At 46.1% G+C, this 14,055-nt stretch overlaps 2 protein-coding genes across 5 annotated transcripts in view; one reads left to right on the forward strand and one right to left on the reverse strand.

Annotated features, from left to right (window-relative positions):
* The window catches only part of PGAM1 (phosphoglycerate mutase 1), a 1,080,404-nt gene that overhangs the window by 221,744 nt on the left and 844,605 nt on the right, over positions 1-14,055 (forward strand). The gene's annotated exons all lie outside the window — the stretch shown is intronic.
* The window catches only part of PIK3AP1 (phosphoinositide-3-kinase adaptor protein 1), a 127,842-nt gene that overhangs the window by 21,755 nt on the left and 92,032 nt on the right, over positions 1-14,055 (reverse strand). For all 4 annotated transcript variants that reach the window (XM_050802880.1, XM_050802882.1, XM_050802879.1 and 1 more), the window contains 4 exons: positions 12,833-13,030; positions 9,395-9,460; positions 6,307-6,512; positions 2,231-2,303 (listed from right to left, as the gene is read on the reverse strand). In XM_050802880.1, coding sequence (XP_050658837.1) covers positions 2,231-2,303; positions 6,307-6,512; positions 9,395-9,460; positions 12,833-13,030 — 543 coding nt within the window. The remainder of the gene's footprint in view (positions 1-2,230; positions 2,304-6,306; positions 6,513-9,394; positions 9,461-12,832; positions 13,031-14,055) is intronic.

Raw genomic sequence — 14,055 nt, forward strand, 5'->3', positions numbered from 1 at the left:
TCTCTCCTTTCTCTTCCTTTCAACCAGGAGGACAGACAAGTGTGAACTCAGGTACCAGCAGCATAAATTTAAAATCCAGATACCCAAGCAGAAGTCATAGGATGATCTCTCTGACCTTCTGCAATGGTTAAAACCTCTTAACCCCTCTTCTCCCAAAATCATTAACATTCACTAGGTTAGTACTATCTTCAAAACACTGTGTTAGGCATGGTGGAACAGACCCTAGTAGGGCAAGCCAGGCCTGTGTGAACACAAAGATAACTGACTCATTAGCTACCAGATGGTGAAGCGAGTGTCTCATAGGTCTCTGTATTTGGCAGGGTGCCTGGTGCTTGTTAAGTGTGGAATGAATGAGTGGTGTCACCAAACAGTTTCCTGAAACCAACTATTCCAACAAAGCCTTCTAGAGCTCCATCACTGTACTGTTCTGCACACTGGGGACTCCCCGGAGCACACAGCAGACAAGTTTTTGCCCAAGTGGAGCTTCTAGTAGGAGGGAGATGGGGTGTTGGGCCATACCTTGAGGACAGAAACCTAAGATGATTCCAGTCTGTGATATGTGAAAAGAGAGGACGCCAGGGAACAGGAAGTAAGTCGTGGAGGGCTACTCTGGAGAGAATGGCAGAGAAGGCCTCCGATGAGGAGATGCTACACTGAACTCTGAAGGATGAAAAGGGCCGGAAGGTGAAGATATGGGGAAAGGTAGGGGAATGGCAAGTGCATAGGCCCTGAGGGAGGAATGCTCTTGGCTTATTAGAGCAATAAAAAGGAGTCCAGGGACTGTGGCACAGGGTTTGGGGGAGAATGGAGGATGAGCTCAGGGGGCAGATCACATAGGGCCTTGTAGGCTGTGAGCAGGAATATGATTTTACCCTGAGTGGGACAGAAGCCCCTGGAAGGCTTTCATCAAGGGCATAGCATTATCTGATTTTTAAATTTTTTAAACATCATTGGCTACGATGGGTTAACTATAGAGAGACAACAGTGAATATGGGGAGACGACTGAGTGGCTACTCCCTTAGTCTAGGCACGAGATGATATGGCTTGGCTGCAGCAGTGCCATGGGAGATGGTTAGAAATGACCAGATTTAGGATGCGCTTTGGAAGCAGCACATCTGTGGACTGCTGATGGCTTGGATAAAGGAATGAGGTGATAGCAACCAGAGACAGAAAAAGAGAAGTGCCAGATGAATGGAAGGAGTGGTAGGTCCCACATACGCTTGAACGAGTAAGGAATACCATGTCCTAGGGTGGTCCAGGAAGGCGTTACTGAGAAGGGGCTGCCAGGGCTGGATCTTGCAGCCCAGTAGTTTTCATACAGGTGAGAAGGAAGAGGCATGGCATGAGCAAGGGGCCCATGGCAGGAGAGAATGTCCTGTTTGGAGACCAGGGTGTTACCAGTCCCACTAGGTTCATGGGAAGTCAGGCAGTTGATGGCAGCTGGAGAGAGACTGTGGAAGCTGTGCACAAACAGGGCTAGATTTTAACTTGGTTCTTCGTGTAATAGGGCTCCATCCATTCAAGATCTGAGTGCCTCTGAAAGCCTTCTCCTGCATGCTCCTCTTGCTACAAGGTTGGCCTCGGTTAATCACAGAGGCCCACTATGCCAGAGACTCTCTGTGGGAAGATGCATTGTGGGTAAATGCCAACTTCTTGCTCAGGGGTGGTGGTGCCACATGGCTGGCACAGAGGGTAGGCTTAAGGGGAGCGGGTCCAGTCCATAGTGTGCACTACTGGAATTTGTGGCCCTGCTAGTGCAGCGTGGGAGCCCTGCTACACCTGGGGCATGGGCTTCTGAAGCACTAAATGGTGTGGATGCAGATGATGCCATTGCTCACCAGAATCAGAAACAGACACCGTGTAAATGGGATTTTCCCTTTTTCTGCTTAAAAAACATACATCCTCCTAACTGCCAAAGGGAGAGTCAGGTGCCTGCAGAGGAAGTATCACCATCCTCTTCGAGTGAAAAGGTGGAAGGATGCAGAGTTGAATCCACTTATTCACTTCTGTGCATGTCTTATGTATCAGGTACCAGATTGTTTACAGAATAAATAAGATATAACCGTTGTGCAAATGGTCTTTACAGTCTAGTGGGGGACCCAGATCTGTAAACAGTGTGACGAATGCTGGGCAAGTGCTCTGCCCACTCAGGCCACAGCCAAAAGGAGAGTCAAGGACAACAGATGACAGCAATGTCCCATACAATGCAGCACCCTAGGAAGCCACATACCTGTCTGCTTTCCTGATTTTTGCTTCTCTCTCTGTCTTCGGGTGATGCTGTCTCTTAGCCGTTTAAGATTTTCCTGGAAAAAAATTGGTTTATTTTTATTTATTTATTTATTTATTTATTTATTTATTTATTTATTTTGAGATGGAGTCTTGCTCTGTCGCCCAGGCTGGAGTGCAGTGGTGCTAGCTCGGCTCACTGCAAGCTCTGCCTCCTGGGTTCACGCCATTCTCCTGCCTCAGCCTCCCAAGTAGCTGGGACTACAGGCGCCAACCACCACGCCGGGCTATTTTTTGTATTTGTAGTAGAGATGGGGTTTCACCGTGTGTTAGCCAGGATGGTCTCTATCTCCTGACCTCATGATCTGCCCACCTTGGCCTCCCAAAGTGCTGGGATTACAGGCGTGAGCCACCGTGCCAGCCGGTTTATTTTTTAAGTGTACAACAGAATGATAACCTCTGGGAATGAGAGTTTCTTTCCGATTGTATGCTGTTTGCAGGGTATATCATATTGCAGTCACATTTACAACATGCAAATGAGGCTCAGCACATTCACAGTCAGCCCCCAGAGAAATCCAAACACTCACAGAATCTGTGCCTGAAGAGATGCCATCTCTTCCAGAAGAAACCGTCTTTCCTCCCCTCTGCTTCCCAGCTCTGTTCTATACGGCCCCTCTCATGTATGCCTCTTAGCCCAGCTCACAGATACTCCACAGGTATTCCCGTCTCTGAGACTGTGTTCTCACATCACTCCCCTGACCTTCAGGGATGTTGGTTCCCCTCCATCAGTCTGGATCAAGGCCCACTTTCTCCCTGATGCCTCCCAAGATGCTCCAGTCCTCAGTGACTGCCCATGCCAACCATCCAGCACTTGGGCTACGCTGTCTCATCGTGTGTGCGCACTCTTGTGCCTTGCCTGTTCGAGATACTGTGAGCTCTCCAAGGTCAAGAGACCAGGTCTTGTACCTTTCCATAATCCTGCCATCTGGTCCATTGTAGTCATTCAATAAATGTTGAATAGATTTATTCAATGTGAGGGTCAAGATTGTTGCTATTTTAGTCAATTAACAATAATCCCAAAGTTAAGTGCCTGAGCATTCTAGGGAAAATGTCCAGACAATTTGGCTGGAGCAGAAGGTTCATGTGGGGGAGTCGCAGGAGGACAAACTGGAAAGGGGGGTTGATCTGCAGCTGCAGGCGAAGAGACTGAGCTGTGTCCAGGAGGCAGCAGGGAAACATTGAACATTGTGAGCCTGTCACGGCTTTAAGGTTCCAGTCAACTAGAGAAGAAGGAATGGAGGCCAGTAGACCTTTCTGGAGACTATGGAGTATGCCAGATGCAGGCAACAGAAGCTGACATGGGGATGTGGCTGGGGGAATGGAGAGACAGGAGCAAATGCAAGAGGACAAATGCCACAGAGCAGACCAAGCAGGACACGCCGCTGGCTGGGTGTGCAAAAGCACGGGAGAAGGCCAAAGAGACACTGAGGTCTGATCTCTGTCTCCAGGAGAAGACAATGTGATGAGCACAGAGAGGGTGTTGGGAAAGGAAAGCGGCCTTGAGGGATGGTTTGTTGTTAGACATGCTGCGAGTCTGGGACACCTCATGGGGACAAAGCCAACTGGTGGCTGGAAATGTGGAACCAGAGACACAGACTGCACAGAGAAGGAGCTGAAGGAAAGCTTCAGAGTCCACTTGTGAGAGGGCGACATGAAGGAGACAGAGCAGTGGACAGAGAGGCAGAGGAAAAGGAAGATGAGGCCTGCACCCAGAAATGTCTCCACACCACCAGCCCCTGGAGGGGAGATACTCAGGAAGTGCCCGGAGGCTATCAGGACCAAACAATGTGAGCCCCCATGGGCTGGGCTTCTGCCACATTGAATATGAATCCCAGTTGTCTGCTACACCCAAGAGTTCTGGGCCAGTTCATGGGAAAGGAACAGGTCTCTTGGATATAAACACAGAAAGACACGGCACATGTATACCTATGTAACAAACCTGCACATTGTGCACATGTACCCTAGAACTTAAAGTATAACAACAACAACAACAACAAATACTTGGAAAGGATTTACCTTTCTGCAACAATGGACTGGTACATACAAGTTGATGATAATGATAAGGCACGTAAATTATGTTCCCACTGGAAACCTCCCTGTCCACCCCTTCTCATTCCCTTTAAACTTATCCTCAAGCTACTTTAGCTGAGAAGCTTTTCAGCAGACTGAGTCAGTGGTGGCTTATACCTATTTATATTTGTATTAATTGCTTACAGATTATATCTCATATTAGCAATTACATTACACTACAAGAAAATGTAAAAAAAAAAAAAAAAGAAAAAAAGAAAGACAGCTAACATTTATTATGTATTTACTATGTACCAGTCATGCTGCTTACAGTGGCTTATATCACCTAGACCTCCCGCTTCACATTTCAGAGGTGGAAAAACAGAGGCACAGCAAGGTCAAGGTCATCCAGCCACAAATAGCAGAACAAAGATGTAAATTCAGGCTGCCAGCTCCAGAGCCCTGGCTGTTCTTAACTACTGTGCCACGTGGTTGCACAACTTGGCAAGGAGCAAAAAGACATTGTTTAGCCAGGGCCAGCCTTTTCTCAGCAGGACTGCAGCCTCCTGGGGGCTCCTGAGTGAGGAGCACCTGTGATTCCTGCATTCAGCTCTCCAGAGTGCCCTCCCACCCTTCAGGCCCCCAAAGAGAGGGGGGCATCTGGCAGAGCAGGTGCCCCTGTCTTAAGGAGCACTAAGAAGGCAGAAGGTATAGTGAAGGGAGCACAGATTCTGGGGTGAGAAAGGGGAGGTTTGAATCTTGACTGCCTCTTCGCCTCTCTGAGCCTCAGTTTTCCGTGGAACAGGAGGAATAATACCTATTTCATACGCGTGTATGAGAAGTGAAAGAGGTCAGGTCTATTTAATGTTGAACACAATGCCTAACATAGCACTGTCAGAGGTCAGCAAATGCTGCCTGATGACACGTTTCCCCACTCTTCACCACTAATCCTGTCCCAGAAGACAGGCTCCCATCTCAGCCCTGGAGGGGTGCTGGTAGCATAAGAACAGATAGCATAAGAACAGAGAATACACACCACCAGGGTCTATGGCCGTACCACCCTGAACGTGCCCAACCCCATCTGATCTCTGAGGGTAGGCAGGGTCGGGCCTGGCTAGTACTTTGAAGGAAGCAGCCTGGGGAGGTGGAGAGAGACAGCAATAGTTCCAGTCCTGACTCGGCCCCTCACTAGGAAAGTTGCCTTGGATGTGTCCCTTAACCTCCTGAGCCCCATTTCTTCCTTTTTAATACAAAGGCATTGGTGGACTAAGAAGGAACTTCCTAATGTTGAGTTTGAGATTTTTTATTGTTTTTAATTATATATTGTGTATACTTATGATACGGGTATGGAGTTATATATTCTCATAAAAGCTTCAAACTATTCAGGTAAAGCAAGAGTCTCCTCTGACATCCCAGTCCTCCAATCCCAGTCTTCTCCCAAGAGGTGGCCCCTGGAATGGGCCCGAGGCAGCCACCATTTGCAGATCTTTGTCCTTGCATTTATATACATGTCCATAGAAATACAGAGTTTGTGTGTGGAGGTGTCTGAGTTGTTTTAATTTGGGTAGTTTTGCATCTGCAACTTGTTTTGTTCATTTAGTCATATTTCTTGGTAGTTTTCCAAGTTCTCTTTGAGTGCTAAAGTGTGATAGCTATGAGGGTATTTGGCAGTAGGAATAGAGAAAGGGACTCTGAAAAGAAAAAAGCTGGAAAGCAGAAGCAGGGAGCCAAATGCAGGGAGACACAGCAGCGGAGTTAGTGTTTATAGTTGAGTCTTTGTTCCTGATCTCAAGCCTCATGGCACCTGGAAAAGCTATCCAGCTCTCAGCCAGGGAGCCATGTGCTTACAGACCGAGGTGACACTCATACACACTCGCTGGTTCACAATGAAACTCAAACGTTTGCAGGCACAGGTGTCATGTACAGCAATACACAAGACAGCCATGGCCCAGCCCTGCTCCACTGTCAAGTGGGGAAATAGAAATGAAACAAATTCCATACGAAGCTAGTTACCTGCTGGAAACGAAAGGACTCCGATCGTTTCTTCTGGTTGAGCTGCCACTCTTTGAAGTGGAGCACAGCCTCATCCACGTTGACAATGCCCAGCTTCACCTGCTCCTGGAGGGTGATAAGCTGCCGCTGGCCTGGTGTTTTCATCCCCGCAAAAGGGTCATATATACTCGACTGAGGCCTGTCCCTCCATGGTCTGACAGGCGGCCCTGGAAAGGATGGCAAAACTCAGCTTGACAGTTCCCCCACTGGGGACCGCTCACCAGAGGCGTAGGGTTAATGAGGCTGGTCACAGGCTCAAGAGGACTCATCTCAAAAGAACAATTACTTGTAGCCAAGAAGGGGGAGATACAACATAAAATCAGGGCAGAAGAACGCAGCTAATAATTCCAAAGCCTATCACACTAAAGCAGACAAGGCTGCAACATTTAAGGGAGGTGTGAAATCTGCTGACTCTCCCAAGTCTTAATTATTATTGCTATTATTTTTAACAGACTTCATTCATTTCATTTTTCTTGTATAAAAACCCAATGTTGTAACCACAACTGGAACCTGAGTCTTCTGCTTAGAGACTCTGGTGTGGGTCTTGAGAGATGGTCAGTGAATTCCTGGTAGGGAAATTGGGTGAATACAGTCTCTTTCCAGAGGTCAGGGATCAAGTTGCTATCAGTCTTAGAGATGGCATCAAAGGTGGCCCAGGGTGGCAATGCAGTCCCTAGCCAAGGTGTAGCAGCCATGAGCAGCAGCTTCTTGGGCACAGAGGCCAAGATAATGCTAGTGCCCCTGGGGACAGGGATAAGGCACACCAGCACAGAGCCAGTGGCCTGTCACATTGCAAAAGCTGGCGTGGGGCTTGCTGATCTTGTTCCCCCTGTAGCCTGTCTGTGTAGGTCCAGTGGAGAGCTTGGCTGGGATGATGGCCCCCTTGGATGGTAGTGGCTAACCCCTTGGAGTACTTAATACCCAGACAACATGGCCACTGTAGTCCTCAAAGGCAACAAACACCTTGAATCTGGTGAAATGCCCAGCATGGGTCAACTTCTGTGTCAGCATAATCTTCAGAACCCCATTCTTGAGAGATGACCCAAGGAAAAGCTCAATGATCTTAGACACCTTGATGGGCAGAAAGAAGAGAGCTCTCCCAGGACTTGATCTTCATGTCTTTGGCCAGGTGGTCTAACTTAGTGATAAGTGTCCACTCCTCCTTCTCAGCCTTACTTCCATGAACTCCAGAGCCTTGGCCCCAGCCACAGCCACAACCTCGGCCTGAATGTCACTGCCAAAGCCTCCAGGGAGGCCATCACAGTCTCCATTCCAGGACGCCCAGGCTCTTCCACTGCATCAGCATCATCCACCATTTGGTGTTTTCTTGAAGCAGCAGCCAAGCCTTAATTATTGAGATGCCTTTAGACAAGCATTTCTCAACCTTGGCACTATTGACATTTTGGGCCAGGTAATTCCTTACTGTGTGGGTGCATCCTGTGTATTGTACGATGTTCAGCAGCATCCCTGGCCTCTACCCATTAAATGCTAGCAGCACCCGCTTCTTTAGTTGTGACAACCAAAAATTTCCCTTATATCGCCAAATGTTCTTTAGGGAGTGGGTACAAAATCACTTCCAATTGAGAACCACTGCTTTAGACTTAAATCCACACCCAGAAGAGAATATACTGGAAGAGTTTAGCCAGGATGCTTCTCTTAGCTCCACTCTCGTCCCTCACTGTCTCTAAGCAGCATGGGGCACAGTGATTGTGGACCCATGGGCATGAAATGCCCCAGGAGACTGGAACATCAGTGGAATCATGACCAGGCCCAACAGCATCAGGTATAAAGTAGGTGCTGGCTTCCAGCTGGCTACCCTTGGGTTGTTCCTCTGCCAACCTCTCTTCCACATTACAAATTCACAGTTCTCTGCTTTGGAGCTTCTAGGGAAATATGAAGCCAACCCTCATCTCTCTCCAGGCTGTGACTCCAGTTCTGTGGGGAATGAGCTATTCGCAGTGACCGTGGGGCCACTGAGGCAACTTGACGTTTCACTCAATTCATATGAGGCTATTTGAATCTGAATTTCTCCAGCAGGACCCCATTTGGGTATTGTGATTCAGGGACACAACATGAAGAATAAAGAGAAATGGCTTCACCAGTGAGTACTGAAAAAGCCTCAAAGACGTTTATCTATCATTCTGCCCAACCACTCACTATCTGTCCACACACACCCACACATCCTTCTCCCAGGTCTGCCCTTCTCAAGGCTCTCTTTAATGGTGTTGGGAGACGCGGTGGAGGAAAAAACAAAATGCACAAGCCAACCAGTTCCAGTCTCCCACTACCAGAGCCCTTGTGGGATGCCTTCAAATGCTTACATGGTGTCATGGCTACTTTTCAAAAGAATCCTCAATGGGATAATACTGAGTGTTTCTGCTTAGCACAAGGAAATCAAGAAAAAAAAAGAGCACGTAGCTCCTCAAACTTCCTTTAAAACTGTTTAGAAAAATGAGACTTCCAAGTTGTTCCCCAATGGCAAGCAAAATACCTTTTAAATAAAAGTTGATTCGAAGTATAGTTTGGCTAGTATAGATAAGGTAAGTAAACAGCCCAGCAAGGCTGTATCATTAGGTAAAGACTGGGTGCTGGGCCACCTACTTTCATCCTGTTGGCATCAACCTCCATTTTTAGATTATACTTTTATGTGCTTTATGGACACTTTCCACTAATTAAGGTCCTTTGTATGACCAATTTGTACAACATTGTAGAGGACCCTGATCTCTTTCCCTCCCCCTTTACCATCAGTACAAGACTCTCAGACAGTGCCACCCTCAAGTATCCTTGGATCTCTCTATTGTATTTATTTATTTATTTAATTTTAGAGACAGGGTCTCACTATGTTGCCCAGGTTGGTCTCAAACTCCTGGCCTCGAGTGATTCACCCCCTTCAGCCTCCCAAAGTGCTGGGACTACAGGTGTGAGCCATGATGCCTGGCCTAGATCCCTCTATTTTTCAATGCCAAGGAGCTATTGTTACACTTGGAAATCACTGACCTATGAACACTTCAACCACACAAAAGTTCAGTTCATATAACATGTGGCTTACCTTTCCTGAGGCTCTCTGAGGAAACGTAGAAATTCCCAGGCCGCTCTTGACTTTTTTCTGCAAAAACTATGAGATAAACAATATTCTGATTACTGAAAAATTATCAAAATCCAGTACAAAATAATAATAATAATGAATCCATACCTAGGACCACCATATGTGGTTCTGTAAATCAAAAGTGTAGAAAGAGGCAATTAATGAGAAGGACTAGGAATTGTCAAGTAATGGCAGACTAAGCAGACACAATCTCAAACTAGAAAGACAAAGCTAGCCAGAGGACATGATCAGCATTTACAAGCTCATTGAAGAAAACGGTAATGGGAACACGAACATGTGCCTGGACCCCTGAGCACCTGAAGCTAGCCATGGAAAATGTGAGCCTTAAAATTTGAGAATAAAAGGAAGTACCACTTAAAATGCCAACTAGTGCCGTAAGACCGAACTCTAAGCAGTAGAATAGTAAAATGTGTGCACAGCTCCAAAGAGATTAAGGGATCATCACACACCGGGTCCTATTGTGGGGAGGGGAGTGGGGAGGGGTAGCATTAGGAGATATACCTAATGTAAATGACGAGTTAATGGGTGCAGCACACCAACATGGCACATGTATACATATGTAACAAACCTGCACGTTGTGCACATGTACCCTAGAACTTAAAGTATAAAAAAAAAAAAAAGATGAAGTCACTTATGAGGGACAGATTCATGAAGGTTAGGAGAGAAAGCTGGGGCATGACAAAGGCCCACTTAATGGTAAGATGACATGGTGATTATGGCTCCCTGGGCTCTGAAAGAGGCTCTCTGAAGCCAAATACTAACTCTATGGCTTGTGAACCATATGATCTTGGACAAGTGGCTTGACCTCTTCCTGTCCCTGTTTCTTATCTGTAGAATGAGGATGATAATAGTTCTTACACTGGATTGTGATGAGGATTAAACAAGTTAATACATGGAAAGTGCTTAGAACAGTGCCTGGCCCATGTAAACACACTGTTAGCTTTTATTATCATTATTCATATCTAAACTTTGAGACTGTTGCCAATAATCAGCAATACCTTGGCATGCTGGTTAACCCAAGTGATGTCTCTACAATTCCTTACAGTTTATAAAGTACTTCCTTCTGTATTATTTCATCTGACCCTCACAATAAGGCTATGGCAGAGTATTAGTATGTATTATTAGGACATGTATTAATCTATATGTGTATTATTACAATACCCATTTTATAGATGAGGAAACTAAAGCTAAAAAAAGGGTGAAATGGCCTGGACATGGTGGCTCACGCCCATAATCCCAGCATTTTGGGAGGCTGAGGCAGGAGGATTGTTTGAGCCCAGGAGTTCAAGACCAAACTGGGCAACACAGCAAGACCCTGTCTCAAAAAAAAAAAAAAAAAAAAGGTGAAATGACTTACCCAACATCCTATGCTGAACAGCTGGAAAATGCAAGAGCTGAGAGAGATGAACCCAGGTATTCTGGCCTCCAAGCCATTGTCCCTTTTGTCATCTCCTGCCTCTCTCCTTTCCTTTGTTTCTCCACAGTTTCCTAGCAAGTCCATCAGGGCTCTTGAGGAATCACCTGTGCCCCTGTCCAAACACATCCCTACAAGGAGCCATGCCATCAATACTGTTCCCTACTCCCTCCGCTATTTAGGAATTACCAGCATATATTTGCACGCTTCTTAGATTGAGTTCTCTCAGAAGCAGGACCCGAGACAAGGATTCAAATGCAAGTAGTCTATTTGAGAGGTGATGGAGGTGAGACGGGGAAGTGGATGGTGCAATAAATGGTGGGTTAACAAGCAAGTTACACTGCAGGCAACCTAGGAATCACTAGAACGCAATGTAGAATGCACAACTAAGAATTCTCTCACCAGAGCGGCAAGTAAACTGGGGCACCGATCCATACCTCCTGTCAGGCACTGGTTGAGGGCAGCAACTCTGTGTGTTAATTCCCCAGTGCTTTCAACCTGTCCTGTAAGAGGGCAGAGAAGGCTCCAGGTGCCAGAGGAAGCCCTCAGGCTGAAAGACACTGGTGCTGACAGGCAGGGTCCAGCCAATGAGCACAGAAATGCAAAGGGTTAGGGGGACATGGGCAAGGAACCAACAGTGTCTGCTGCTCATGCCAAGGAGATGATACCCAAGGAGACTGTAGGCAGGAAGCACTGACAGCACCTGGCAGTACGTAATATCTCACAACTGTATTCCTACCCAGTTCAGGGTTGCTGGATTTCGCAAAACAAAAATGTGTGTACTATTTGGGACATACGCTAAAAACTCATTTGCCATTTATTTGAAATTGAAAGTTAACTAGGCATCCTGTATTTTATCTGGCAACCCCAACCCGACTACCTAGGGCTCTGGGTGAATGCTATCTTCCCCAATTTCTAATTCCCTTTTGCCACACCTCCAACCACATGATGAGACCATTGAAAAATAGAATGTAGTTCAGGAGCACAGATCTGGCAATTCTTTTTTTTTTTCTTTTTCAGACAGGGTCTGGCTGTGTTGCCCAGGCTGGAGTGCAGTGGCTCAATCTCGGCTCACTGTAACTTACACCTCCCAGGCTCAAGCAATCCTTCCACCTCAGCCTCCTGAGCAGCTGGGACTACAGGTGCGTGCCACCACACCTGGCTAATTTTTTGTATTTTTTGAAGAGACAGAGTTTTGCCATGCTGTTCAGGCCAGTCTCGAACTCCTGGGATCAAGCAACCCACCTGCCTCGGCCTCCTAAACTGCTGGGATTACAGGCATGAGCCACCTCTCTTCCTATTTCTAATAGTCTTATAGTACTTGTAACCATATTATTGTAACCAAGTCCAAAAAATAGTGAAACTAACAATGCTATCAGTATCTAACTAATGTCCCAGGGATAATTATGAAAAAGTCAAAACCTTAATTTTTAATAACATGGGTAGATGGACAGCCTAGCATAGTGTCTAAAAGCCAGGGCTGTGAAATCAGACTCCCTGAGTTCAAATTTTGGCTTTGCTATGCAATGGTTGAGTGACCTCTGTAAAACCTCTATTTCCTCATCTGTAAAATGACATAATAATTGTCCTTACCTAATAGGTTATTGTAAAGATTAAATGGCATGTTCCAGATAAAGCATTCTTGATAGATTTCAATAAATGTTAGCAATTCAAAATTAATAATATCCAGAAGGGTTTCAGGAGATAAAAATGTATCCGGGTTGTTGTTTACCTGCCTTTGCAACTGTACATAAATACTTCCGGGAGGGCTGGTACTCACTCTGGTCATTACTCCCGTTCTAGCTTCAGAATCTGTCCCAAGATATGACCCCATCTCCTAGGGCTGGTTGAAGACCATTTAGAAGGGGATAGTCTCTGAGCAATGGTTCAGAAAACCAGGTCATCCAGGAAATCCCTGTTGAGAAGCTCCAAAGACCCAGCTGGACATCATTCCCTGTCACACTTGCCTTTACAAATGTATGGTTCGTTGTCAGGCAGCTGGTGAGCACCAGAGGCAGTGGTCTCCGGTCTGGGCACTGGGACAGGGGGCCTGCTGGCCAGGTCCATGGAAAAGGCATCATCATCATCTACCATGTGATAAACATCTTCTTCCTGACCAAGATGGCACTGATCTCTCTCCAGATTGGTCGTTCCCATGCTGTTGCCTAGAAACGCAGAGAAAGGTGACTGAAAGCAGTGGCCAAACTGGTTGATTGCCAGTCATAAAAGCAGAGTGAGGGACCCTACCTTGTTTCCTCAGTGCTGCCCCCTAGCAAAGAACTTTCCCTATCACTTCCTGTATCATCTGCTCAGAACACCACACAAAGCAACTGAGAAAACACTCATGTTACCTTCATTGACACCCAGTGATGCAGTGAAAGGACAGGAGCACAAGGATTTATCATCTCTGTTTTACTGCTGGGATTCAGTTATTCATCCTATTAGAACTAGGAAAAGTCCTAGATAGGACTGTCAAAGCCCTAGTTAGGAAAGGTGGGGCATTCACTGCCAACTGTCCAATGAAAGTGGTACTTCTTAAAAGGGCTTAAAAACAGACTGCCCAGGACTCCCCTCTCAGGAAAACTTTTTGTTCCAGAGTTGGGGTCAGCACACATTTTTTTAAAGATCCAAATAGTAAATATTTCAAAGTTTGCAGGCCATAAAGTCTGTTGCAGGGACTCAACTGCTCTTGTGACATGAAAGCAGCCATATACAATACTAAATAAATGGTCGTGTTGTGTTCCAATAAAACTTTATTTACAAGACAGGCAGATGGCCAAGCTGTGGTTTGTCTACCACTGCTTTAGAGTTTTTCCTTCCTCTTCACTGTGAAAACTACTTTTGTCCCCTTCTGAGTCCCCTCCTCTTAGCACTCTGCTTTCTAAATCTACTTGATCAACAGACCGCACCATACACTGTAAACAACTGGACAGGGTTAAAGAATTACCCATGCAATTTAACATCCTCCACCTTTGAAACCTTCAGTAATAATAATAACAATAACAAATCTTCATTAACTGCTTGTTATGTGCATGGTGGTGCTCTGACACCTTAATGCATAATAACTCATTTAATTATCACAACATTTATCTCATTTTACAATGGAGGAAACTGAGTCCCAGAGGAGCTGAGTAACTTGCCTGAGGTTTTCCAGCTAACTGGATGGGAAAATTGAGAATAGATCAGAGTT

Source organism: Macaca thibetana, chromosome 9 (genome assembly GCF_024542745.1).
Source record: "Macaca thibetana thibetana isolate TM-01 chromosome 9, ASM2454274v1, whole genome shotgun sequence".
Classification (NCBI taxonomy): Eukaryota; Metazoa; Chordata; class Mammalia; order Primates; family Cercopithecidae; genus Macaca; species Macaca thibetana.